This window comes from Lepidochelys kempii, chromosome 3 (genome assembly GCF_965140285.1).
Source record: "Lepidochelys kempii isolate rLepKem1 chromosome 3, rLepKem1.hap1, whole genome shotgun sequence".
Lineage (NCBI taxonomy): Eukaryota > Metazoa > Chordata > Testudines > Cheloniidae > Lepidochelys > Lepidochelys kempii.
In genome coordinates, this window is record NC_136382.1 from 160,315,989 (window position 1) to 160,342,313 (window position 26,325).

The window sequence follows — 26,325 nt, forward strand, 5'->3', positions numbered from 1 at the left end:
GGAGGCTGCTTTTACTATGCCATTTTACAGAGAGATGCTTTTTTTCCAACCTCTATTCCACTGAGCAACTATTTTAGTCTTCCTGCCTTAAACGACACTACTACTGGATCTTTAATGTGAAAGAGCAGAGGTCACCGGTGCTGCTCCTCTATGAGACTTCTAAAGTTAGTGAGCAGTAATGAACCTTGTGTAAGGAGAACTACAAAAGGTAGTTCAACTAGGAACTAATGGCATACTAACACCAAGAATACATTTCCAACAGAATAAGACATCCATCAAATGACTGTACTGATTAACAGTGGGGAAGGTGGTGCACAGTTACAGGGGAGTGTGTTAGCTGGCCTTTTGTCTGCCAGTTAGAAGCCATGGCTTTTCAGGCAGGTACTCACAAGGCACAAGTGCTGGGAGAGGTTAGAACTATTTGTACTAATTCAGGAGTTGGTAGCAGCATTAAGCTTTCTGCATCCTATTTTTCTATAGCTATTGACAACCCACCCTTTCCTTAGTTAGGTGCATATTTGCATGATAGCAGATGGCATTGCAGACTGGATCTGACAATGCATAGAGCATGATGGGCATCCTACTTAGCTTCTTCACTGCTACTGTAGATTATGGAAGCATTCTTCAGGAACATTCAATTGTAGCATCTCCAAGTGAGTGTACAAAGTACATGGAGCTGCAGCACAGGTCCAGTTTGCCTTTGCACATATGGTAAGCTAGGCAGCAGTAGAGAGATAGTATTCTTACTGTTGCCCTACTACCTATTCCTTCTAGGATTAACATGAGGACTCATTAAAAAACAAAACCTTACTCTCCCCCGTTTTCTGGGCTTCCTAGCACATCCTCTCTATGCAGGATCTATTATTTAAGCTCTTTAAGGCTGGTACCATCTCTATTTTGGATCTTGTGCAGAGCTGAGTATACTGTTGGCACTTAAGTAAACATGGTAACAATGCAAACTATTTTGTCTGCTAAACATAATTGGTTTTGATTTTGGAACAACTGGTGTCCAAACATGGCACGTTTAATGTCCTCAAATCTAAGGCCAAGGCTATCCCAGCAAGAAAGCTAAAGGCAAGATACTGAAGCTTGATTTCTCCAACTCTAAAAGGTCTTTAGTGCTGGCCTCAAAGAATAAGAATCTGCAGCAATTATTTTAGCATCAGTTTAATTTCAACTATAATTTTTCATATCAAATTGAAGGGATACAATTGCTCTTTTGGATAGCATCTCTCATCCCTTCCTGTCTGAGTCTTGCTAAGACTTTGTATTTTAAAAACATGGACTGATTGATCTAGAAAAAGTGGCTTGCATCATCAAAAAGAGTAAACACACTGACCGGAAAATAAAAATCCCTAAAAATGAGTTTAGGCTCAGCTATGTGATGTGAATGTGGCATGGGGAGAGCAGTCAAAGAGAACGTTAGAGTTGACCATCATGGAGGTATCTGACAAAAGTATGTTGATACAGAACACTATTCTTTGATAAGTGTTTTTTTTGATTCACCCATCTTGAAATGGGAACAGTAAGTTATTGGATAACTAGAGTGAGAGGTCCTTTAGCTTTACTGTAGCTTCTGCCAGTCTTCCTGTCCTTTGCTGCAATGTGTTGATTACTCCCGCGTGAGACTCCATATGTAGGTTAATGTATTATGTAGCAAGAGTGTAAGGGAAAAGAATCATTCATGTTTCTCTTAGGTTGAGACAGATAAGTTTACACTAGAGCATAGAGCAGGATCGCTTTTGCTATTGGGGCCTTACCCCATACAGAAAATAAGATAATGGAAGTGTTTTGTTTTTTTTTAAAGGCTACTTTCATCATAATGCTGTTTCATGGAATAGCTCTAAGCAGATAAAAGATCCATGTGGGTACAAGCTGCTCTGGAGCACCAGCCTGTAGCGTGCACTGTCCACTACAGGGCTCCAAAATAGATCTTCAGACAACTCGACAGTCAGAGGCACTTACAAAAGGCCTTTATGAATGAGCAGATGTATTAAACCTGCACTTAAATTTGGATGTGGACCTTCCACTGGTATAGGCCTGAGCAGAGACCTGCTAAACCAGGCTGTCTTTTCTTTAGAGTGCAAGGTGCTGTGCTACAAGATCAGTTCCATATAAAAATTGAATCTAACAAGATCTAATAACTGTTTGTTCCTTTCATACCACACAATCAAATTGCTACAAAAACTGTCAGTTTTTAAAATATTTTATGTTAAAAATACAGCAAAAATATTTCTTATTCAAAGACGAAAAAATATACTGCATGACGACACCAGTCCAGGTATGTTCAAAAGTGTCTCTGGCTCCACAACTGTTCACTGGAGTGAGTCGGATGGTTCAGAATTTGGCAACTAACCAGTTCCTTTTCAATTTCAGTCATTTATCAAAGCCAAGATCATACTGTGGCAAGACAAAAAAGAGGAAATCAGTGTATTACTGAAGCATATGCAAATCTCTGAGCACCTCATGGTTGGATGCATCTCATTTGCTTAAGCAGAACAGAGATCACATCTTCACCTTTATTATGAAGGCAAGATTTGCAGAGATTGTAAATCCCAGCATGCAATGATCCATCTTGAAATGAGCAGGTGGCTATGTCACAGAACTCATCGAGTTGTAGCTTGGCCAACCCTATGGTAAGGTTTGCATGAGACATGTCTATTAAAACAAATTTAGTCCCCAAGTAGCTCCCTTACTGGATAGATATTAACTATCACTTTTTTTATTCTCCGTGTTAAATCCACTTAACACCCTGCATGCTGCTTCCAAAAGATTTTACACTAAGATACTTTGCCCAGATTTCCAAGATATGTAAGGGTTAAAAAAATATACATTTACATATGTACATGGAACAAAGCTTAAAAAAAAAAAAAGACATGCCCTGTAGTTACTCACAATCCTTCTCACTGTGCACAGGACAGCATAATTTAAAAAGGATGCTTGAGGAGTTTAGGCCTCAAATTTATGTTTTGAAAAGTTTTATAGAAAATTTGAGATTAAATGAAATGTTTCAATGAGAGGAAAAATAGGCTTCATTATAACCAGATATGAGAGAGAAACTGTTATTAGACAGATATGAAACTACCCAGTGCAGTTGCAGCCAAGATAAAGTGATAAGCCCAGAGTAGACATGCTAGATATGACTAAAATTAAGTCAGATTTTTAAATTTTGTTTTAAAAAAAAATCTAAAGTTCTATCAATAACAGGTAAGTGAAACACCATCCCATTGGCCCTCATTCTGCCATTTACTTTCCTTTAAATTTGAACTACAAATCAAATTAATTTGTACCCTTTGCTGCTCACTTATGATGGATTAAGTCAGCTACAGAGTTTGTGCGCATTTGTTTTCAAAAGAGCTTTCCCACCCCCTACATTAGAAGTAGGGAGTCTTGAATCCCTTCTTCCCTGCATAATCTAGAATGTGACATCACAGTTAGAAGCTGGTGCATGAAGGACCGATTCCCTCAAACTAAATCATCCTAGTTTAGAAGTTAGTCAGGCCCACTCTTAAATTTCTGAACAAGGAAACAAATCAAACTGATTAAGATAAATATTTTGAGAGTGCACGTTCAACCTGGAACTGACTGCCACAAGGTATTACTTGGGCAAAGAGCTTAAATAGGCTGCAGAAGGAGGATAGATATGCAGTTACACCGGCAGAATAAAGAGGATATGAAATAGGGGTATGACAATTCCTTTGTTCCTATGCTGCACAAGATTTAAGACTAACCTGTAAAGGTACATGAAGAAACAAAGCAGGTGAAAGCCTAGCTTAATCATGGCTTCCTTCATGTGCGATTTCAATTGTCCCCGATTATGGATCTCTGTGGGGTCAAACACCCCCATGTTCCCACTTGGCACCATAATGAACCTGAAAGGTTTAAAAACAAAATAATTTTAGTCTCAGTATTTAAACAAGTCTTAGTGAAACATCTGAAGGAAAACAAAGACTGCTCCCCATTTTAAGAGTCATTTTCTAATTCAGTACAAAGCAGCTGTTCTCATAAATTTCAGGATATTGGATATCACCTAATCTTTGCATCCACAAATGAGTTGGACAATAGGTGGCCATGGGAAAGCTATAAATATACCTACATTCACATATTAAAGTTTCAGTGGTAATAACTGATTCCATATGAGTTCTCTTACTGCTTGTAGTTACCAAGATTTATGGAGAAAGTGCCCAACGAAAGTGAGGAGGTGTGTTAATGTGAAGAGGCTTAAACCTAAACACACTAGTGGTTTTGCTAGGATTCTGGGCAGAATTAGCATCTTCCACTGCCAGATACAACTAGTCAAAGGAAATGTGTTCTCCTGGTTAAGACACTATTAATGGGCTGTACAAAATCTGGGTTCTAGTCCCACATCTGTCACAAACATCCTGTGTGACCATGGGCAATACACAGTCTCTCCATACTTCAGTTCCCCATCTGTAAAATGAGGATGATACATCCCTTCTTCTCAGAGGTGTGTGATGAACACGTTTACTAATATATGGAGGGCTCTGATTCTGTAGTGCCATAGAAATGAAGAAAACACCTTTTGTAACAGACCAAATCAGAGAGCAGGCAGGAATGAGAAGAAGTGCTGTTGACCTCATTTTTATTATGAGATGAGAAATTCTAAGTTTTGTATTCCTTTGTTACATAACCTAAAACTCAGATAATCATAATTTAATCCATTCTCTGAGGAAAAGGGTAGCAGTATTCCAGAGGTGAAGCAAGTGAGAACAATGCTGGAGCAAGGACCGTTACACTCCTACTTGATTCTGACAAGGTGCCATTTGATATTTTGGACCAAATTTTCCCCTTGGATGTTTTTTGGGGCAAGTGAATAATAAGCATTTGAGGCCAGAATTTGGTGCTTTGCTGTATATAATGATAAAGTCCCACCTATTGCAAAGTGCAACATGTAATGGATGACATCTGACCAGCTATGCCAGAATGTTCAAAGACAAAGTCACCTATATTTGTCCAAAATGGTTGAAGGGGAATATACTAAACAAAGCACTGATTTTATTTTATATTTCTGCAATTCTCCTGCAGCAGCTGGGTTCATGCTACCACTCAGAACTTGAGACAGAAGTCCTGGCCTCCCACTTCCTAGGCAGGCAGAATCTGAAGCATCTGTGTGTTTGCTAGAGCAGCTATTCCATTTGTTTAAAAGTGGTAAAGCCATTAAAAAGGTTATTCAGTGTCTAGTAAAAACTAGAAATTCCCCAAGGTTGATTTAAACAGCTAGGCTGGGGAACAGGAAAGTCAGTTGATAAGAAATAGAGAAATTCAAATATTTTTAGTGTGGGGTCTGAGACAGACATTGGGTGGCCCCAGGATAAAGAACAAACAAAATCAGAGACTCAGCATAGTTACCAAAAAGCAAAAAAATTCAACCCTGAATAAAGCCACTAAAATAAATTTCAGCATCATATGAATATCAAACAAGTATTTTCACCTGACATTACATTTTACCTGACTGTGTTTCCATTACAAGACCAGTCTGAATATGTCCAAGACTGCAGCCCTTACCTCAAATGACCCAGATTAATATCCAGTTTGGATAGCCCCTCAGCCCTACCTTCCTAGAAGTAACAGAAAGACTAGTTGGGCATATCCTTATTAAACTCCTGCTCTGAGCCCTCTTTTCCTGATCTCAGAAGTGTAAATCCAAAACAACCTTTGGTTGCCTCTGCATACAAGAGAAACTTGGCTCCCCTACCATGGTACCGAGAAGCTTTCCCCCTTTACCTTACCAAACATAGGGGAAAAGATATTGCCAGCAAAGAGAGAGACTATTCATAGCACTAATAAGCCATGCAACTCCAGAGTAAATTCAACCAGAATACAGCCAGGACAAAAGAAAGAAATCCACTCCATATTATTTCTCTGATTCACTTCATCTGTGATCAAAGTGCCATAAGGCAGATTAGGACACAGAAAATGCAGGTCTCATTAGAAACAATTGGAAATGAAAGAATTTCAGTGTTTGAACGCAAGTTTATTCTTGTTTAAATTTTTAAAAAAATAAATGTTGGCTAATTGTTTCTTTATTTTTACAAGTAATCCCTAACATTAAAGTAAGTGAAAAGCTGGAGACGAAAGTTACTTTCCAGTTTACTTTGTGGTGCCTCAATTAAATAAAGCAAAGAACATGAACTTTGTGCTAGTATGAAACATATCCTGGTAGTGCCTCTTCCATGGGGAACATATTGCATCATTTTCTTAAACTGCTTAGCAGATGAATGCCACACTTCTTTACCTGCTTTGCCTTTGGGGTAAATGTGTGAACTGCTGCCCTCACTGGAGGGTTTGGGACACACAAAACAGGAAGAGATGCAATTTTAAATTAAAGCTTGTAGAATTTTGAGTTATTTATTGTTATTTGGAGTCAGTTTCTAAAAAAAAAATTGCAGTAATTAGGTGACATATTAAGAGCACTACATAAATAAAATAAATAAATAAATATAGCAAAGAAGTTGCCAATACTGTTCCTAGAAATACACGTCAGTGCTTCACAACCTCCACTCGTGACATGGAGCTGCCATCTTAGGGGCACAGGCTTGTATTAGATTTTCCTACAGGGCATAAAGCCTTGAGGCAAAGGAGGGCTGAGAGACTTCAGATCCTATTAGAATTCACTAGAAATGAAAGCATTTCAGTGCTGCGTTAAAGTAAGTTTCTTAATTCTTGTTTAAGTTTTAAAGGGTTGCCTACTAAAAACAAAAATCACAATTTTTTTAAACCTATTGTTACAAGCAACATCTAAGATGCCTATAACTGAGTAAGTATTTTCACCATTTTTCAATTGCTTTACTTTACCTCTGAAGGACCTTTGCATATAGACATGCTCCCAGTTTCCTAGCTTGTTTGTGTGGGGTCTTTCACACAGCACCAGAGAAGAAAAACATGCTACTACTACCACCACGATTGGTAGGGTTACTTGGGCAGCTGTGGCGCTTACTACTACTTATATTTCACTTTTTTTGAAAGTGGTTAGATTTCAAGTTAACTGTGTCCCTTTAAGTTGAAAAACTGGGTACTGAAAGCAGAGTGTTAATACAGAAGCCCCAAATGGTGCCTCATTTGAGACTGCTGTAAAAAGTATCACCGCTATCCTGCAAAAAGTAGAGGAACTGAAAGTTAAGTGACCAGATATCTTACATATCCCAGACCCTGAACAAGGAGATCAGGTAGGATTTCTAAATAGCTGACCACCTGGAATCTTGGGAATCTCCCCCCTTTGTTGCCTCAAGCAACTCGGTTCCTGTAAAGCTGTCTCATATTCAGCCTCATTAAGCAGTATAGGCCTGCATCTGACCCCACTGGGGCACACTGGAATAACCCTATTCATGTCAGATCATCTCTGACTCTATGAAACTTTCACAGAAATTAATGGGACTACTTGTGGAGTGAGATGCTACTCAATATAAACATCAGAATTTGGCTCACTGAACTCCATGACAAAACTTCCATGCTATTTGTGTGGTAATCCTAACATACAGGATTTCAAGGGGAATTAAAAAAACAAAAAAACAACATGACCCTAACTTTGTCCACACGAACATTCACCCTGGCGACCAGCCTCTTAACAGAGCACAGTTTTGCTAAGATCATAAGGAAGCTAAGAAGACTTCTTCAGTTGTTTGTTTTGTACTCTACACAGCTTGGGATGAAACGGATAGTCTGGCACCACTCAAAACTCCTGCAGGTGCAGTAATTTTGTTGTAGGTCAGAACTTGGTTTCTGAAATGTCATTAGCTCAGAAAGAAGATTCTGAGTAATCTTTCTGACGATAGCAGTTTAGAGTTCATGCTCATAAATGGATTATGATTTAATATTTAATCCTAGTTTCACAAATGGAAACTCCCACAACTCTTCCTAAATGTATTCTGACAGACCCGTGCATTTTTTGTTGTTCATCTCAATACAATATTTCCTGTACAGACAGATAGTAGCGGGGACCATATCTGGATTCTATCCCTACCCATACCACACACTTTCCGTGTGACATCAGCCAAGTCATTTACTTCTCTGCACCTCCATTTGCTAACCTGTAAAATGGTTCAGTTACATACTGACAGCGTTGTTGGGTATATTTATTAGTGTTTGTAAAGGATGCCAAGATTCTCAGACGGAAGGTGATATTAAAAACGCAGTTTGTAATTCTGACCTGCAGGGGAAGGAGAAGTGCAGAACCGAATTGTTACATTAAATTTGTCATACCAGCTGTAAATTAAAATTGAAAAAAATAAACCTGGATATGTGTGTTCAGAAGGTCTATTACTTCTGGGTGACTGACATCTAATAATTAAACTTAATCGGACTATTCAAAATGACCTTTGAGAATTGTTTCTTTTATTAAAGATGGGGAGGGCAGGCATTGTGTTGCTCTCTATAACCTCCACTTGCCAACAAGGAGCGACACTGACAGGCTACTTTAAATTTTCTTCCAGAGACTGGGACACTACAATACCTTTGAGTTATTCAAAGGGGAAATAAGTAGGAGGGATTTTCAAAAGCCCGAGGAACGCCCCCAGAAAGTCTTGCAAGAAAAAGTACAGCCTTGCTGCAGAAAGAGTCTAACCCAAATTAGTCAGTTACCAAGGTAAACAGTCTTTTTGAGCAATATCACTTAGTTTATGTAGCATCTTTCATGCATTTATACCACAAGACACTTCACAGCCAAACGCAGTCTACGTACACAGATACAAGGGAGGTACTGTATACAAGTTAGAGACTCATGCTACTCAAATGCTATGGGCTGACTGGCACTTTTCTATGAGCCAAGGGCAATAACAAATTTGTATGTCTTGTCTAAAAACAACTCAAGCATAATTATTCTGACTTATCTTTCATGACAATATGGAATTGCTTCTCTGAGTTAAACATTATACAACTAAATGATAAGCATTTGGTCTTCTGGCCACATGCACTTCATCTTACAGGTAGCTTCTGGAGGAAGGTTAATGGTGGTTTGCAAGGATCTTGCTCATGTTCTTCATTAATATGGTGACATTAGCGTACACTTTCTCTGTACAGCAACCAAACAAGTGCGAGAAACAGGTCCCTGTCCTAAGGAGTTCCCAGTTCAAAAATGCAGCAATACTAGTACACACCACACAAAATGGAGAGAGGGCTTTATGCTATAGGTGTGGGGTGTTTTTTTTTTTTTTTTTTTTATAAACACACACACATTTAAGACAGGTAGATGGAGCTTGATACACAAAATGGCAGGCTGTTCAAGGCACAATGGAGATGGCACAAAATCGAGAGTGGACAATGGAGGTGAAAGAAGCAATGAACAGGAAGTTTGGACAGAGACAGAGAGAAGGGAAGAGTCATAGCCAAGTGTAGCACCTAGGGCCTCATCTATACACAATCTTTGAATTGTTATAAACAATATTGGTGCAGAAATTAATAGTTAAAGCAATATAGCCTCCTTGCATGGACACTGATATACCCTAACGGTGCCAATATCAGTGTTGCTTATTCCTGTAAATTTTATACCAGTACAACAACATCCACGACAGAGGTTGTATCACTATACCCACATAGTTGCAGCAGTACAAGAACTGTCTTTACACCATCTCTTGGTGAGATTTTAAAGTGAGGGGTGAAACCTGAAAGAGGGGAATCTAACAAGCACATGGGCATCGGACACAGGACCAGAGCAATGAGAGGAAACATCTTGGCACCAGAGCTTTCAGTATTTCACTCCATTAACATGCTACTATTTTCAAAGGCTCAAGCCATTATACCCTTGAAAACCTGAGGCTGACTCACAGTAGCAAGGTACTTCATCATTATAAATTTTACAACAAAAACAACAGACTGAAGAATCTCAAATTCTCAAACTTTGTTGAATTTTCACCTAAAAGCGCTAGAGAGGCCAATTTTCTAAACTTTTGGGCTAAATGGGAAATTTTAAAAAGGTCAGATTTGTGAACAGTTTCAAAAGTGCCTACAGTGAATTAAACAACTCAAGGATATAAATGAAATATCCAGTCACGATGTATTGGGACAACATACAGTTTATCTTCAAACTCGAGTCTGAAAGTAGTGAAATTTCAAGAGAACACGAAAATAAAATCCTGTGCACTTACCTATATATATTCCAGGTTGCTACCGGTAAATTAAGGAGGAAGATGAACCAGTGCAATGAAATAAGCATTAATACAGTGACAATAGTATGGCCAATCAATTCTGGGAGGACCCACTGCAAAAAAGGAAATATGACAGAAGTTTAAACATTTACACAGAGTGCGCCCCCTAAAGGAACCAACCCTTAGTGTAATTATGTCAAAACCTCTATGTGTACACATAGTGGATAAAAACTGATAAAAAAAATTAAAATCAGATTTCTTTTTTAGAATTAAAGGGGGTTTTAAAATTAAATTTGCAATGATGACAAACTATGTAAAGGCTTAAATTTACTTTTTTTTTTTTATTTAGCATATGGTTTTAATTGATTATATTAGGCAGTCAATGTTTGCTGCCAAAGTTTTAAAGAAAATCAAAGTACTGAACTGGTGGAAGTCCCTGGTTAAGCACCTGGAAGCAAAGTTTGTTGGAAGTGCTACACCAGCTTCTTCTGCACGTGCAGAGAATGTTTTCTTCATTTCAGTTTACTCAACTAGTGACTACTTCATTCAAAGTTGAGAAACCACTTGGAAGTGAAAAAGCAGGAAAGCTTATTTTCCTCTTCCAATATATGAATAAAAAATAGTTGCAAGATGACATCTACTAATTCTAAAATCTTGAGGCACATGGTGACCAGAAACAATCACTTCAATTCACTAACTACAGATAACATTTCCTTTGGTAAGTAAATCAGTTAGTTTAAGATGCAAAACGTGTTCTGATAAACTTTTTTCTTATGTTTCCAGCACATGTAAGATAAAGTTATTAGTTTTATTTAACTAAAATGCTGTTTTTGAGCATTTTTAGTTAAATTCCAATTTCCATCCATATAAATCACACACACAAAATCTAGTGAATAAGAAATGCATCATTCCCCATTTTCTATTATGAAAAATAAAAATTAAGAATCTGATAATATACATATGTTAAGCTGTATAATTGTTTAAACATATGTATATAGACAATACTGTAGCCTCCTGGTTAGCAAAAAGAAGTTCCAATTTAGGGTAAAAAGGATATACTTAGTTGGAAATCAACATGTTTGAGTGGTTACTAATCAATGAGAATCAACCTTACTTTAGGAAAGAAAAAACTCACAAATGCAAAACATAATTAAAATCTTGATTTTAAATAATTGATTTCCTGCAGGCAGATTTAAATCATGATTAAAATATTTAACTTGAAGTAATTTAAATCAAAATCTACCCTGTTTGTCTAAAGAAAGAGTTCTGGAAACATTTCCCCACTGTATTAGAGATCTATGTATATACCGCCTTTTATCCAGATACCATGGTGATAAGCCAGAGAAAGAACCTACATAGCACTCAACTATATGAATCGCTTCAGCTCCACTGAAATGCATCACATTCTGGGGTGAAACACAATAGCTGTTTGCACACAGCTACACTACACAACAATTTAAGGCAGAAAAAGAAGAATATTAAATTCTAGATCAACTGCAAGGAGCGTGGGATTTAGGTAGGTAGAATGTAATGAAATCTGGACAGGACATGAGTCACAAACCCACTTTTTTGGGAAAAGTGTCACAGAAGGTTGAACAGTCAGGTTCTTCATTTTATCAGTTTCATTAGAAGTATTTACTCAGCAAAATGATTCCCTACACTTGAGGATTTGCTTATTTGTCCATACAAGTCAATTCACCAAAAGTGTAACCTTCACCTATTTAACTCTTGGGGGGGGGGGGAAAAGAGTAACTGAGTAGGAAAAGAGACACATTCAACTGATCTGAAATAGATTTTTTCCCATCATTTGATATTTGAAAAATGTTTTACTATGAAATAACTTTTTAAAGTTCTCAGATTCTCTACTCAGAGTCCAGTAAACAAACAAAAAACAAACCAAAAACCACACACATGAATGCACAGTGACACATATTTAATATCAATCACTAGTTATCACTTTGGATAATGGACATCTGAACAAGTAAAATGTACACAATGTGAACAAAATGTAGCGTGTGTCCACAGAGGTGGGGACCATCTCAAAACCCAGAAAACTGACAAATCAATCCTTTTATTTATTTTTTTCCTTCATGCTGCCCTGGTTACAGTGCAATTAGCCCACTCCTTGGTGTTTGTTCAATTTGATACAGTCTCTGAAAAAATATCTTGATTTGCGGAGAACAACAGTACCCCCAGGGCTCAGAAAATAGGCAGCAAATCTATCAACAATGTAAAACCAACCAAAGCAAGAAAAGTGACCCACCTCAACAAGTGTAGATCAGTGTCTCAGACCTGAGCTACATGGAAAAATGGTACCAATGGCTTAGAACTTGATTTAGTTAAGTTGGAGCAACCCTCTTCAGTGGACACACTTGTATGTAAAAGGGCCTTATACGGATTTATCTCAAGTTGGGAATCTTCATCAGGAGGATTTAATTTAAATCTTTTATGATCTGTAAATGTTGATTTCACTTAACATACAGAAATGGGGGGGTGGAGGGGGAATCCATTGACAGCAATAAGTATATGCAGCCTTTACCACACCTAGCAACCACAGGGATTTGGTATCCTGGGTTTTGCTATATGACCAGGCAGAGGCCCCCTATAGTCACCAACCAGAAGAGCAGGAGGCCATCTCTAGGCAGGAGCCATTCAGCAGCAGGGTGGCCTCCCGTACAGTCAAGTACTCATCCACCTCACTGTGGTCCCTCCAAGGGGGTCTCTGCTCCATACAGCAAACGCAGCTTCCCCTGCCCTAGAACCCACAGGGATCTGGCATTCTGGGCTGCACACCTGTGCAGGGAGCCCCCTGCAGCTCTGCTGTCATCAGCCCCGTGGCTGTGTAGAGAGTATGCTGGAGCCTCACTGTGAAACTGAAAATTTAAAAATGATAAAAACTAATAAAGGCTAAAAATAATCAATATTATCTGTTGAAATTCAAAAATTCCTGAATTCTGCCAAACCTAATCTTATGCCACTCAAACCAAAATAAGTATGTCCACACAAGAGGAACATACCAATTTAACTTCGTCAGTTTCTAAGCAGATCTAGTTAAAATGCTACAATTTCTCAGGTAGACAAGGCCTGAGAACTGCTCTGGTCAAAAAAGGCCAAGAATTATAGCCAGATTTCTAATAAAGTAACTAAAAAGCATTAGAAAGATCACAAAACCATGTCACAATTGGTCTGCCTCATCCCCAGGGATAGAGGCAGAGAATCTAGAGATTCTAAGCAAAGTGCTGCCTAAGCTGCACGTATACGGCCAATTTATTTGTCTGCCTCAAAAGCACCAGGGACAGGGGGAATGCCCCACAGTTCACACTGTTGGACATAGGAGAAAGGTTCATTCTAGGAGTTGAGGTGAGAGAAAGGCATGGGAAAAGAAAAAGCAACACCCATCACCATTCTGAGATTCACAGCACCCCCTATTGTTTCCAATGGTAGGACACAGGATCTACTGAGTTTTATCAAATTAAATGCAACATAAGATTTCTTACTTTATTTAGTTTTGAACAGCAAGATCTTGCATTAATATAGTCACATTCCAAATCTGATAGTGTTATTATCTGAAGTCCAAGATAAGGAACATCTTTTGTCATACAGTAATTCAAAGCTATATTTTAACTCTCACAGTAATTAGGTACATCGTTACTATAGGACAGAGGAGTTAAGGCCTTAACTGGGACACTCTTTTCTGTTACAGCAAAACTGTCACAGTTACATTGGAGGTAAATTACATTTATTGTCCTATTTTATTCTCTTTACTATATCACATGTGTGAGGAAAAGATGTGGAACACAGTGGAGTCAGCACACAAGTGATCTCACAATGCTTTTTACTAATGACTGTCGGCCAAGTGCTTCAACACACTGAACACAAATTAGGGAACTCCAGAGCTTGCTTATTTCTCAACGCAGTTTCCATTCCTGGGCCTTGTCCTACGACACTTATTTATACAAATGGTCCCTCTGACATCAATTGAATTTAGCCCCTTACTAGCCCCGGCCCCTCCCTGCCCCACTGGACCCCTCCCGAAATCCCTGCCCTGGCCCTGCCTCTTCCCCGAGTGCGCCGCATTCCTCCTCTTCCCCCCTCCCTGCCAGTGCTTGCTGTGCGAAACAGCTGTTTTGCAGCACAAGCGCTGGGAGGGACAGGGGAGAAGCAGGATGCAGCAGCGCACTCAGGGGAAGAGGCGGAGGCGAGCTGGGGTGGGGAGCTACTGGTGGGTGCAGAACACCCACCAATTTTTCTCCGTGGGTGCTCCAGCCCCAAGCACCCACAGAGTTGGCACCTATGCTTATAACTGAAAACAAATACAGTATTTCTTAACTCACTGAGAATACTACCATCAGACAGGGGTATTGAGAGTTATAATTAGTTCACATTTGTGTGAGTGCTTTGAGATCCCCAATGCAAAGTGCTAGAAAAATGCAAACTAATGTTTATTTTATAAATAGTGCCCAGATGCTCTGGTGATGGATACTTTGAAATGTATAATCATGACATTACTCCACAAGAAAAACAAGAGGTGCTTTTAATATCAGAACTATTATTTAAAGATAATCTGTGAAGGAAGAAAAATGTGCACTTTTTTGTTCTTTTACATACAAAGTCACCTGAAAGGTTTAAAAACATTAGTTCTGCTATTTTAAAAAAAAATTAGCAACGTCAGGTTTCTCTATGTTCGGCTGGAGAACAAGTGGGATGCTATCACAAGAAACTGATTCCAGAAGAGAGAAGGGATTTTTAGTCAGAAAAATTCTCTTTGAAAAAAGATTTACCCCCACTTCTCCCCAAATGAGGTATAAAAGTTCATACTCAAGCTCTCCAGCAAAAACAAGACACTTGATATTCCTGATGTTTTTAAAGGCTTTCCGGTTTTGATTTACCTTAGAAACAAAACCCTTCAGGCCATCGTTTGTGTCATGATGAAACAAGAAGAGAGATTTTAATGAAGACCCAGTGCCCTTTGCATCCTAACAATGCCATAAAACAATAAACAAGAGCGATTAGAGAAACCTTGTGTAAGGAGAATTACAAAGGTAGTTCAACCAGGAACTAGTGGCATACTAACACAAAGAACACATTTCCAACAGAATAAGACATCCACAGAATCCAGAGAACATTGGATTACAAAGGTTTCTCAAACTTTTAGAGGTTTTTGAGATTTAAAACAACACTTTAGCGCACCTCTCCTCCCCCAAATCCAGTTATCAGGATAACATGAACTATATGGAAGCAGCACAGTGTGCTTTTCCTTATGCGGACTATGAGTGTAAGCAGCATATTGCAATTAATTGAAATTCTGTATTTAGAGGATTGGATACTGCATGCTTTCATTACTGAACCATGTTTTTGCACATTCTTCTGTGTTATAGAAATGTTTTCACGTAACAGCTTATTCCTCTGCTGCCTTTTTGAGTCCTAGCAACATTCTCCAACTTCCTTTTTACCCGAGCAGTTTCAGAAGAAACTAATGGCTGACAAAAATTCACAAGTATTTTGAATGCTCATGTATCTAGGGAGATAATTCTGTGGAGAGCAGAGTTCAGTTCAACACCCAGGTAGGTGATTTGTACATTTAGTCATAGCAACAATCAGAATCTTCTGCACCTTCATGGATTATTGTTAGATAGCTATGCAAGATGTGCTGTATCATGATGAAATTGGAACAGAACCCAAATCTGTGTATGACAGAGGAACATCCATGTTTATTGTACAAATTATTTTTTAAAATCCTTAACTAATTGTTCTTCATCCTCCAATTAAAGTAGAGAGCCAACAGTGAGAGACAAATGTGCGATTTAAAAGATCCTATGTAAATTACTAGCAAATCATTCCCAAAAACACAGAGAAATTCACAAGGATGACTATCACATTATTCATCCAAACAACAGAATAACTATATCAGAGAAACAACTTCGGCCCCAAATGAGATTTTGCAAAAACAGGATTTGACAAACCCCCAACATCTACAGATGTTGCTTTCCTGACTGTTAAAACAACATTTCAATGAAATCAGGCCTTTAGGCTTAAACATGTCCCCGCAGAATTAGGAGCTACTCACCTTCCAACCCCCATCCCCCGGGTATCATGCCACCCCGGGAGTGTCCCAACCCGGGATACCCCAGCCCTCCCCCTCCCCCACCCCCACCCCGGGGGAGGGGTAGCACCCCTTATCCCTCACCAAGCCCCCCCTTCCTGGAGTTGCCGCCCCACGCCGCGAGCACCCCCGGCTCTGCTCGACACGCCGCCCCCTCCCCGGCCCCTTCGCCCAGAGGATACGAAATACACGGAGAGGAAGATCAGAGCGCAGCAATCAATAAGCGAGAAGACGAATACGACGGACTCCATGCCGCCGCCGCCGCCCTGCCTCCGGGCCACCGTATACTGCCGTTTCCGGCTCCCTTCCGCCTACCCCGCCCACCGTCTCCAGCTATAGTGTCCGCCCCCTCGGGAGCTCACCCCGCGGCATGCTGGGAAGTGTAGTCTTCACTTCCCTCCTTCGGCCTGCAAAGGCTGCCCAGGGCGGTGAGGTGGTGGCCTGCTGGGAAGCGAGGCTTGGACCCATCCTTTGGGAAGAGGCTGGGAAAATCCCGCACCTGACATATACTAAAAACAAGGAGGTGTCCTTGTGGCACCTTAGAGACTAACAAATTTATTTGGGCATAAGCTTTCGTGGGCTATAACCCACTTCATCAGATGCATGGACTGAATCTATACAGTACGCAAGTATAAATATACAGCACATGGAAAGATGGGAGTTGCCTTACTAAGTGGGAGGTCAGTGCTAACGAGACCAATTCAATCAGGGTGGTTGTGGCCCATTCCCAACAGTTGATAAGAAGGGGTGACTATCAACAGAGGGAAAATTACTTTTTGTAGTGACCCAGCCACTGCCAGTCTTTATTCAAGCCTAATTTGATGGTGTCAAGTTTGCAAATTAATTCCAGTTCTGCAGTTTCTCACTGAAGTCTGTTTTTGAAGCTTTTTTTTGTTGAAGAATAGTCACTTTTAAGTCTGTTATTGAGTGTCCCAGGAGATTGAAGTGTTCTCCGACTGGTTTTTGAATGTTACAATTCTTGATGTCTGATTTGTGTCTATTTATTCTTTTGCATAGAGACTGTCCAGTTTGGCCAATGTACATGACAGAGGGGCATTGTTGGCAAATATCACATTGGTAGATGTGCAGGTGAACGAGCCCCTGATAGTGTGGCTGATGTGGTTAGGTCCTGTGATGGCGTCCCTTGAATAGACATGCGGACAGAGTTCACACCAGGATTTGTTGCAGGGTTTCATTCTGTGTTAGTGTTTCTGTTGTGTGGTGTGTAGTTGCTGGTGTGTATTTGCTTCAGGCTGAGGGGCTGTCTGTAAGCGAGGACTGGCCTGTCTCCCAAGGTCTGTGAGAGTGTCACACACTATAGGGTATTGCTGGAAGGGGCTGGGATACTGTGCTGATGAGGATGGGATAGGAACCTTACACAGAATAGAATCCCAGTAGCACATCTCCCCCAGACTCCCACCCAGGAATCCTGGACCCCAGTCCAAACCCACCCACTTCCTTCTCCCAGGTGAAAGCACAGAATCCTAATAGCTGCCACAGCTGGGCAAATGGGGTGGAGGGAGGTTAGCATAGGATTTAAAATAATAACTTTTACATTTAATGCTCGTGACATTAATAAAACAAAACCCATGAAAGTTAGGGCATTCCTAAAGTTAAGGTTCTTATTGCATTACTAACTGGGCTATGTGTGCACATCTTGTTATTTCAATAACATAATTAACAAGAGAAACAGAAATGTATAATACTACCTGCAGTATGTGCAAGGCGGACAAGACAACATTGTGTTAAAGTTCCAGGAGGAGGGGGGAAAGGATTGGAAACGTCCAACTTGCATCCTAGACTTGTAAAACTTAGTGTTGTGTTGATGCCTAAACTTTGCATTTAATTTACTTGGCTTAATCATAAGGCTCCTAGGCACTGTGATAACACCAATAATAAATAATAACCTGCCATTGACAGACTGATTCTGGCATGGCTTTAACTGAAACGCTGTTCTTTGTTGGGTCCTCAGTGTAAGCACAATACAACCAACTTCTTGTGCCTGACTTTAAAAAGACATAGCTGATGTCCACGGCTGAATGGGATCTACAAAACAAGGCAAGTTTTATGCCTGCAGCTTCAGTAATGGTGAAGTGAGCGGCCAATGGCTGGACAGGGCTTTCCTACGCTGAAGCGAAACGATATAAATGCAAAATGCCTGAAGGAATTTGGCTTGGCTCAGACCACAGGCAGGAATCTTCAGCCCCAAAGGCAGAATGGTGAGAAAGCCCCAGGCAGCCGAGGGTCTTGGGCCGGGGGCGCCTGCTATGCAGGAAACGCACCGTAGGGGATCCCTAGCGCAGAACAGGTCTTGTTCGTAATACCAGGAGTGCCAATAAAGTTGCGGTATTTTGACTGGGGCCTTCGGTCGGTGGTTTAGGTGGCTAGACGGGTGCCTGCATAGAATTCGAGAGTGGCTCTCTGGGTTGATCTCGTTCTGGGGGCGCGTCCGCAGGGTTTAGGCGGCGCCCGGCCCGGGCAGCCTCGGTTCGCTTGGCGAGAGCTGCCGGAGGCGCTGGGCCATGCGGGGCCGCGCGGGGAGTTTTGCGGACCCTCGCCTGAAGCAGCGAATCAAGCAGGTGCGGATTCCCTCCCCCCGCTTGGTCCTGCCGGTCCCCAGCCCCGGGAAGCCAAGTCACGCGCCCCGCCCCCCCCCCCCCCCCGCGGTTCCCTCGCGCGCTCCTCCAGGGCGGTTGAGGGGTTGCCTTGAACGCAAAGCAGGGGCAGCCCGCCGCCGCGCCGCGCGACAGACCCGGCTCTCCGCGGGCCCTGGGGGCGGGGAGCGGCTGTGTCATTTGTCGGGGCCAATCCCAGCGCCACGCGCCGTGTGTGTCTGTAAAACACGCTGGGCGCGGTCCTTGGGCTCCATGCAAGTTGTCACCTTGTTCCTGGGGCTACACCAGCTGGGCACACCTCCCCCGGTCAGAGAGAGCTGCGATCGCACAGTAATGGGTGCCTTTAGAAAACCCGAGACAGCTAGGCAGCTACTGATTTGAGGGAGGGGAAGCAGTGGTTTCACTCAAGTCCTTTGGAGTTGGTGGTGGTGATCCATGTGAGGGTGTGATTATTGTGAAAATAGGTCAGACTAAAAGTCGCAAATAAAAGCTGGTGTAATGCTATAGCATTTGAGTCACATACTTTCTGTGGCACCCCCCCCCCCAAGCGCCTTGCAAAGATGAATTTATCTTCACAACACCCCTATTAGGTGTTAAATTATGACCTGCAACTTACAGATTGGGAACTGAGACACACAGAAATGAGGTTGCACAGAAAGTTTAGTAGAGGCAGAAATAGAACCCATGATTTCCATTTCCAAGTTCAGTGCCTTGGCTGCAGGACCATCTTTCCTTTATTGCAGTTGCAATGATACTCAGACCTAGCTTCAGCAGCCAAATTAGCTATCATTACTGAAAAGAGCCACAGAAGTGTGAATGTATTGTTTCATTTACTATAGTACTAATCATATTTAAACAATATGAGGGGGGACATATTTAGTTTTTAGTTTCACAGGAAGTAAGTTAATAACTTAGTGCAAGTTTATAACTTAATTGGTTTGTAAGATAGTAAAAGCATCCTGATTGCTTAATGACTTAAACTGTGCTTCCTAATGTGTGTCCTGCAGCTCTTTGCAGCACATATGTGTGATTTAATTATTAACCAATCTGAGTATCACTGTTCTGTTGGTTGAAGTCTATGGAGTTGCCCCAATTAATGACAATAGTTAGTTTGGCCTCCAAATATAATGTACTACTTTTCCCAGTAAATGTGGCTGGTTGGCTGTGTAAATAGTTAATAACAGGTTTCAGAGTAGCAGCCGTGTTAGTCTGTATCTGCAAAAGGAACAGGAGTACTTGTTGCACCTTAGAGACTAACAAATTTATTAGAACATAAGCTTTCGTGGGCTACAGCCCACTTCATCGGATGCATAGAATCCACAAAAGCTTATGCTCTAATAAATTTGTTAGTTTCTAAGGTGCCACAAGTACTCCTGTTTTTTTAAAATAGTTAATAGTTTCCTGTCAAATTATTTAGCAATCTGATAACTTTGTGCAAAACAAATTCAAACTGTTTAGATTTTTCAGTTTAAATTTTCTCTTTTATGATAACTTGTGAAGGTCAATAACTTCAGCAAAAAGATTTTTTTCATTTCTATAAACTCTGCATTTCAGTACCTAAGCAGTAATAAATGTGGCCGATATGTGGACATTGGAATTTTAGCAGCTGATTTACAGAAAACTTACAGGTGAGCAAAAAACTTAATCCTTGCATTCTGTTTTGTTTTTTTAAATAAACAATAGAAATAGTAATATGTATTTGCATATCTGTTTGTAAAAATGTAAATGTATTTCTCATGACAGTTCTGAATTACCCTTATTATAAACTGGGATTGAAAGTTGCTTAGTACATCACTGATCAAGGAAGAAGTACAATCAAAATAAATTGTTTTCACTGCAAGATTCTGTTTGGCTGACATATATCTAGTAACTTACTTATATTGCAGTAGCACAGAGAATTATAGAAATGTAGGGCACAAGAGACCTTGAGTGGTCCTCTAGTCCATCTTGTACTGAGGCAGGTCCAAGTATACCTAGATCATCCCTGACAGTTGCTTGTCTAACCTGTTCTTAAAATACTCCATTGACAGGATTCCATAACATCCCTTGGTAATCTATTCCAGTACTTAACTATCCTTATAGTTAGAAATATCTTTCTTATATCTACTCCAAATCTCCCTTGCTGCAGATTAAACAGATTGTCTTGTCCTGATACCTTCAGTGGCCATGGAGAACAATTTATCACCATCTTCTTTAAAACAGCCCTTAATATATTTGAAGGATGAGGGAGTACCTGATAAGTTGTCTTTTCTTGAACGTATATGTGCCCATTTTTTTAACCTTTCCTCATAGGTTATGTTTTCTAGACCTATCATCACTTTTATTGCTTTCCTCTGGACTCTCTTCAATCTTTATGAAAGTGTGGTGCCCATAACCGAACACAGTATTCAACTTGAATACTGCCTAGTAGAGCAGAACAATTACTTCCAGTGGCTTATGTACAACTAGGGTGACCAGACGTCCCGATATTATCAGGACAATCCTGATATTAGGGGCTTTGTCTTATGTGGGACCCTATTATCCCCCACCTCTCCATCCCGATTATTCACACTTGCTATTTTGTACCTGTGTACAACACTCCTGTTAATACACTCCAAAAGGATATTTGCCTTTTTTGCAATTGCACCATATTGTTGGCACGTATCAGCCACAGACTACGAGCCATTGTGCCAGGTGCTGTACGAACACATAACAGATAGTTCTTGCACTAAAAAGCTGACCATTGAAGATTGACAAGAGACAACAAGTCGAGATAGACAGGGAGCACAAGGAAACAATGAGACGGTACTGATATTAATCTATCATTTGCCTAACTTTTCTAAGTTGTTTTTTTTTTATGCATCACAGCAAAAAGAATTTTAAGGCAGAATTTGAAGGAGGGTAAGGAGGATGCTTTGTCCGTGTTTGTAGCCTCTTTATTGGGAGGATGTTTAATTTATGGTCTGTTAGTGGAAGGGAACTCAGCCATTTGATCATGAAGTTGGGAGAGCACATTCATTGCTAATGATGAAAGGGGCTGAATTTTTCATTATCATGCCTAAAAGGAAAAATAATACTATGGCTGAACGACCCATCCTTGTCCAGTCCCTAGCTCTGTATGTGTGATTTAAAACAAACAAGCCTATTATGAATGAAAATCCTCTTGGCTGTCTCTTCTTTTATATTGCCACTCACTGCTCTACATATCCAGCTGATGATGCTGGTCATAATATCCACTAAATGTCCTTCTGAAGGCTACTAGCTAGAGACCACTGTGATTCACTTTGTACCTTTTATACCAGAAATCGAGTTTAGTATGATGCCATTTGAGTTACACCTAATCTTTTTTAAAAGCCTGGAATAGCTCGAACCAAAGTCACTCTTCCACATAACTGGTTCCAGGGTATACTTGTGTAAAAGATGGTGGATTGTGTCACTTTAGAAACTTGTATCTACATTGAGAATGACAATACATGAAAGAAGGCCTCAGTGAGATCCTAACCTATACGATTGTTTTTCAGTGCAGAATATGGACGAAGAAAAAGAAATGCCTTTCGAATTCAGGTTGAGAAAGGTAAGTCTGTTAATATCATGACTGAAATACGAAGAAGCTGTAAGAAGCTCTCTGAATTACTGACTACGCTGTTGTTGAGCACTTGCTGCCATCTACATTGTTCTGGGTTTTTTTCAGTGTTTGGTATAATCAGTAATGAGAGAGAATTTGAAGATTTAACAGCTTTAGAGAATGAACATGTGGCAAAAAGAGCAAGACACAGACGAGAAGAGAATGAGTAAGTGGAAAAACTTGTTGCCTTAAGACTACTGTAACAACAATGTCAGTATTTAACATTTTCACGGTGCTTTGTATCTTTAAAAAACTTTATATTACTATGAAGGCCCTGATCCTGCAAGCAGTTCCACACAGGCGGGCCCTTGTACCCTCCTAAGCCTGGTCTTTGCTGGGAAAAAAAATAAAAAGGGCCGGGGGGGGTTCTTAACTCAAGGTACATTCTAATGAACTAGGCCCATAGACTTGAACTCAACCTGCTAACTCACATAAAAACTAAAACTACCTTTTCACCCGGATTAACTCAATTAATTTAAGAATACTTTGTGTGTGTGCGGGGGGAAGGGGGGTGAAGACAAGGCTACAGACCCCCAAATCAAAGGGATCCTCATGGGTAGAAGGATTCACCTTCCTCCTGGATAGGGCAGTTTATAGGGTTGGGGCCTGTCTGTTAAATCCTTACTAGTCCTCTTTGTCACACAGGTGTTATCACTATTTTAGACATTGGAAAACTGAGATGGAGAGTTTCAGTGAATTTTCCAAGGGCACACAACCAGTTAGTGTTAGAGGTGAGATTAGAATTTGGATTTCCTGGCTCCCAATCCTGTGCACACTCCACTAGAACATTTTGCCTCCTTAAATGTGGTAGAGACTACTTTGCATTAAGTACTGGAAAATATGCCTCCCTTTTTATTAGTGCTAAAATATTTTCTCTCTCTCAGTTAGAGTGACAGTAATAGCCATTTGTATCAGTGTTTTTAAGACAGGCTATGTTGAATTCAGTACAAAATACCCAGATCTTCTGAATTTCAGTAATCAAACTACTTTTAAAACAAGAGTCTGTTGGCTTTTTATTAAACCTACTAAATATTAACGTTTTCCTGTGCAAGCAGATATCTGTAATGACAGTCCAGAGGACAAGCATTGGCAGGGAGAGATACAATGACTGCTGTTCTGCCATTTTAATTTCTAGGGTTAACAGCACAGGGATAATCTGGGTTCATCCAGGTCTGGACTCATCAAGGGGAGGCAGCCTAGAGTATAGCTTTTGGACAAATTCAATCAAGTGTTTGCGTATGGCTAAAGAAATCAGAGAAACTTTTTAATTTTATAGTAATTTTTAATTTTATAGTAACCATATAATCTGTATGTGTATTGCTGTTCTTGAATTAATGGATTGACGCTGGCATTAGCTGTTCTGAGTGTGATCATGTACCTTCTAGAGGCTACAGCCTGCTTAAGCCTTATTACTGCCACACAAACATGAATATTTCATGTCTTCTCTCAGTTGCTGTAAATATGTACTGAGGTGTGTTACTGAAGTTTTAAAGTATTTTTTTAATGAAGACAAATTCAGCAGTTAATTTGTTACCTATTAGTCAAAAGAAGGCTAATAATAGAGAATATATTTTTATTTGTTAAAATTACAAAAACCCCTCTCCTCCTTGTCCCCTTGAGGTATTCTGCTCATGATTCCAACCTTTTTATCTTTGGTTTGAATTCTAGCCCCAGAATTTTACAATAAATACAGCTTTAGTTCCTCAAAGACCTCCAGCCACACAAACTGAGTGAGCTGTTCCAGCAGGCTTTGAAGTCTGATTTCAGGACTACCAGAATCGCTGCATCTACTATAGAGAGCCCAGCTGGTGGTGGAAGCACTGAGGAGGGAAGGTTTTCCCCCTTCCACAACCAGACTTAGATGGGGGAGAGGGCCATCAGAAGAGTTTTTCTATCTCTATCCTCTGTCCCACACACAATAGTATTCTAGTCCTAGCACGGAGAACCTAGCATCTTCCTAGGGGAAAAATATTTCTGCTATTAGTTGTGCAGATGTCTCATTGTGCTGTTATGGTATGTTGAACACATAATTTCTGCCTCCTTACTTTTGTGCTAAAGGGATGTGGAAAGCTACACAGACGACTCAGATGATGATGATTACTCAGAACATCTAGTAAGTCCATATTTCACTCTGTAAGGTATAATGCAATTGAAATGAACACAGCAGTGCACATATGAAATATATCTGTGCTCTTTACTTAAAATATACAAGAGTTTTAAAACAGCTGTGTGTATACCATCTGGTAAAGGCCCAAACTTTGGTTTAGAATTCATATAATTCCTTATGGTGAGACTTGTTTTTAAAAAATATAGGTTCCAGTGCTAGTGGTGTTTTTAAAAGTCAGCATCCTAGAAGTTGTACCAGCCACAGTATCTCTGACCAGCTATGCCCCCTCCATTCTGGCTGGCCATGCTGCTCCTTGGTTGCCAAACTGCTAATGGCTTGGCTGATGCCCTCATTCTGACAAATCTCAGGTGGCTTGTCAGAATGAGCACGTCAACCAGCAATCCCCAACTGGAGACCTTGTAGAGTCAAAAAGATTATTTCCTGAGGAAGAATGAGGCAGGACTGTGGCTAGGGGCCGTTTTTGAAAAAGGGGAACATAGCAAAGGCGGGGGGAGAGGGCAGAGTAGAGACTCTAGAATCGCACTACGACTGTTTGCTTCCTAAGGGAGATATCTGCAAACAATTGTTTTTGTTTTTAATTTTCTTTTAAATACATAAACTTTGCAGTCCACAAATCACTTGAACAGCTCTCTGCTGACCTTATACCGGAAAGGAGATCCTGATTCTCTTCTGGCAACTCCGAAGAATGAGCCAACAGAAACCAGTACCCCTGCACAAATGACAGTACCCAGAACAAGTGCTCTTCCATCTGGCACCCCACTTGATACTAGGATCTCTGAAGGTGGATGGTTTATTGATAAAACCCCAGGTAGAAAAGAAGACAACTTCTCAATTGACCTGTGTGAGGAAGAAGAGGAAAGGAAACAGATTTCTGAGGTAGCTTCTCTTTTAAATATGATACCACTTAATGAGGCATATACGCTGGGGCTTAGTACATTTCTTACCTTATGAGACAATACTTCGAACTACAGTATGAAGAACAGATTTGTTCTTCCTCATGCCCCCAAGATGCACATTGTATACAAAAACAAGTTTGAGCCTTTAATGGGCAATGCAAACCTGTCTTTTTAAATACACCTACAGTGTTTCAACAGAGAGGTTGCTGCATTGGTGGATGAAGCAGTGTGTGGATTTTAACTTTTTTGAAGTGTTCTGTAAATATAAGATGTTACGATGGAAGACTGGCTTAGTTGCTTGGTGCCATCTTTTTTCAATAAGTATTGTAGCTGCCAAAAATGTTCTGGTGCAAACAACACTAGATTATATGTTCTTATGCAAGACAAATTTGTACTGTATCAAACTCTTTTTTTTTTTTTAAGACGCCTTCTTTATGTTTGAGATACTCAAGATTAAAAGACTGGGGAAAAAAATTAGTCAAAAATAGTTTCAGGAACCACACATGACCAAGTTACCCTGCCCATTTTTGTGGTTTTACAATCACATTTTCTTAATTTTTTTTTTTTTTAATGGCTTCTCCTGTTGCTGTGTGAAAGTCTCACACAAACAGGGGAAACTGACAGACAGGGGAAACAGTACAAAATGCTGTCCAGAACCATAAGCCACTGGGTGTTTCCCTTGCTGAGGCAGAGAGGTAAGTTTTTTGCTGGAGCTTAACCTGTGCAACAGCTCCTTGCCACACCCTTCTGTCCACCTCACCAGCAAACTCCTTGAGGTTCTGCCAGGTAGGTAGCATTCAGTGAACCCCAGTTCCTGAGTTCCCCAGAGACATCTCTTTGTAGTATCCAGCCCCTATCACTGGACAGTCACAGAAATTA

General features: G+C 40.3%; 2 protein-coding genes across 4 annotated transcripts in view; one reads left to right on the forward strand and one right to left on the reverse strand.

Moving 5' to 3' along the window:
• Positions 1-2,188: 2,188 nt before the first annotated feature.
• CNIH4 (cornichon family member 4) lies at positions 2,189-16,495 on the reverse strand. 2 transcript variants are annotated; one of them, XM_073338757.2, is made up of 5 exons: positions 16,386-16,495; positions 13,598-13,666; positions 10,101-10,213; positions 3,732-3,872; positions 2,189-2,400 (listed from the first exon to the last, which is right to left on the reverse strand). In XM_073338757.2, the coding sequence occupies exons 1-5, from the start codon at positions 16,452-16,454 to the stop codon at positions 2,373-2,375; spliced, it is 420 nt and encodes a 139-aa protein (XP_073194858.1). In that variant the 5' UTR covers positions 16,455-16,495; the 3' UTR covers positions 2,189-2,372. The 2 variants fall into 2 exon arrangements, with proteins under 2 accessions (XP_073194858.1, XP_073194859.1); XM_073338758.2 differs by lacking the exons at positions 13,598-13,666; positions 16,386-16,495 and adding an exon at positions 12,717-12,973.
• A 2,100-nt stretch (positions 16,496-18,595) lies between these two features.
• The window catches only part of NVL (nuclear VCP like), a 70,882-nt gene continuing 63,152 nt past the window's right edge, over positions 18,596-26,325 (forward strand). For both annotated transcript variants that reach the window (XM_073338759.1, XM_073338761.1), the window contains exons 1-6: positions 18,596-18,782; positions 20,373-20,446; positions 22,319-22,371; positions 22,489-22,588; positions 24,481-24,535; positions 25,157-25,426. In XM_073338759.1, coding sequence (XP_073194860.1) covers positions 18,726-18,782; positions 20,373-20,446; positions 22,319-22,371; positions 22,489-22,588; positions 24,481-24,535; positions 25,157-25,426 — 609 coding nt within the window. In that variant the 5' untranslated portion in view covers positions 18,596-18,725. The remainder of the gene's footprint in view (positions 18,783-20,372; positions 20,447-22,318; positions 22,372-22,488; positions 22,589-24,480; positions 24,536-25,156; positions 25,427-26,325) is intronic.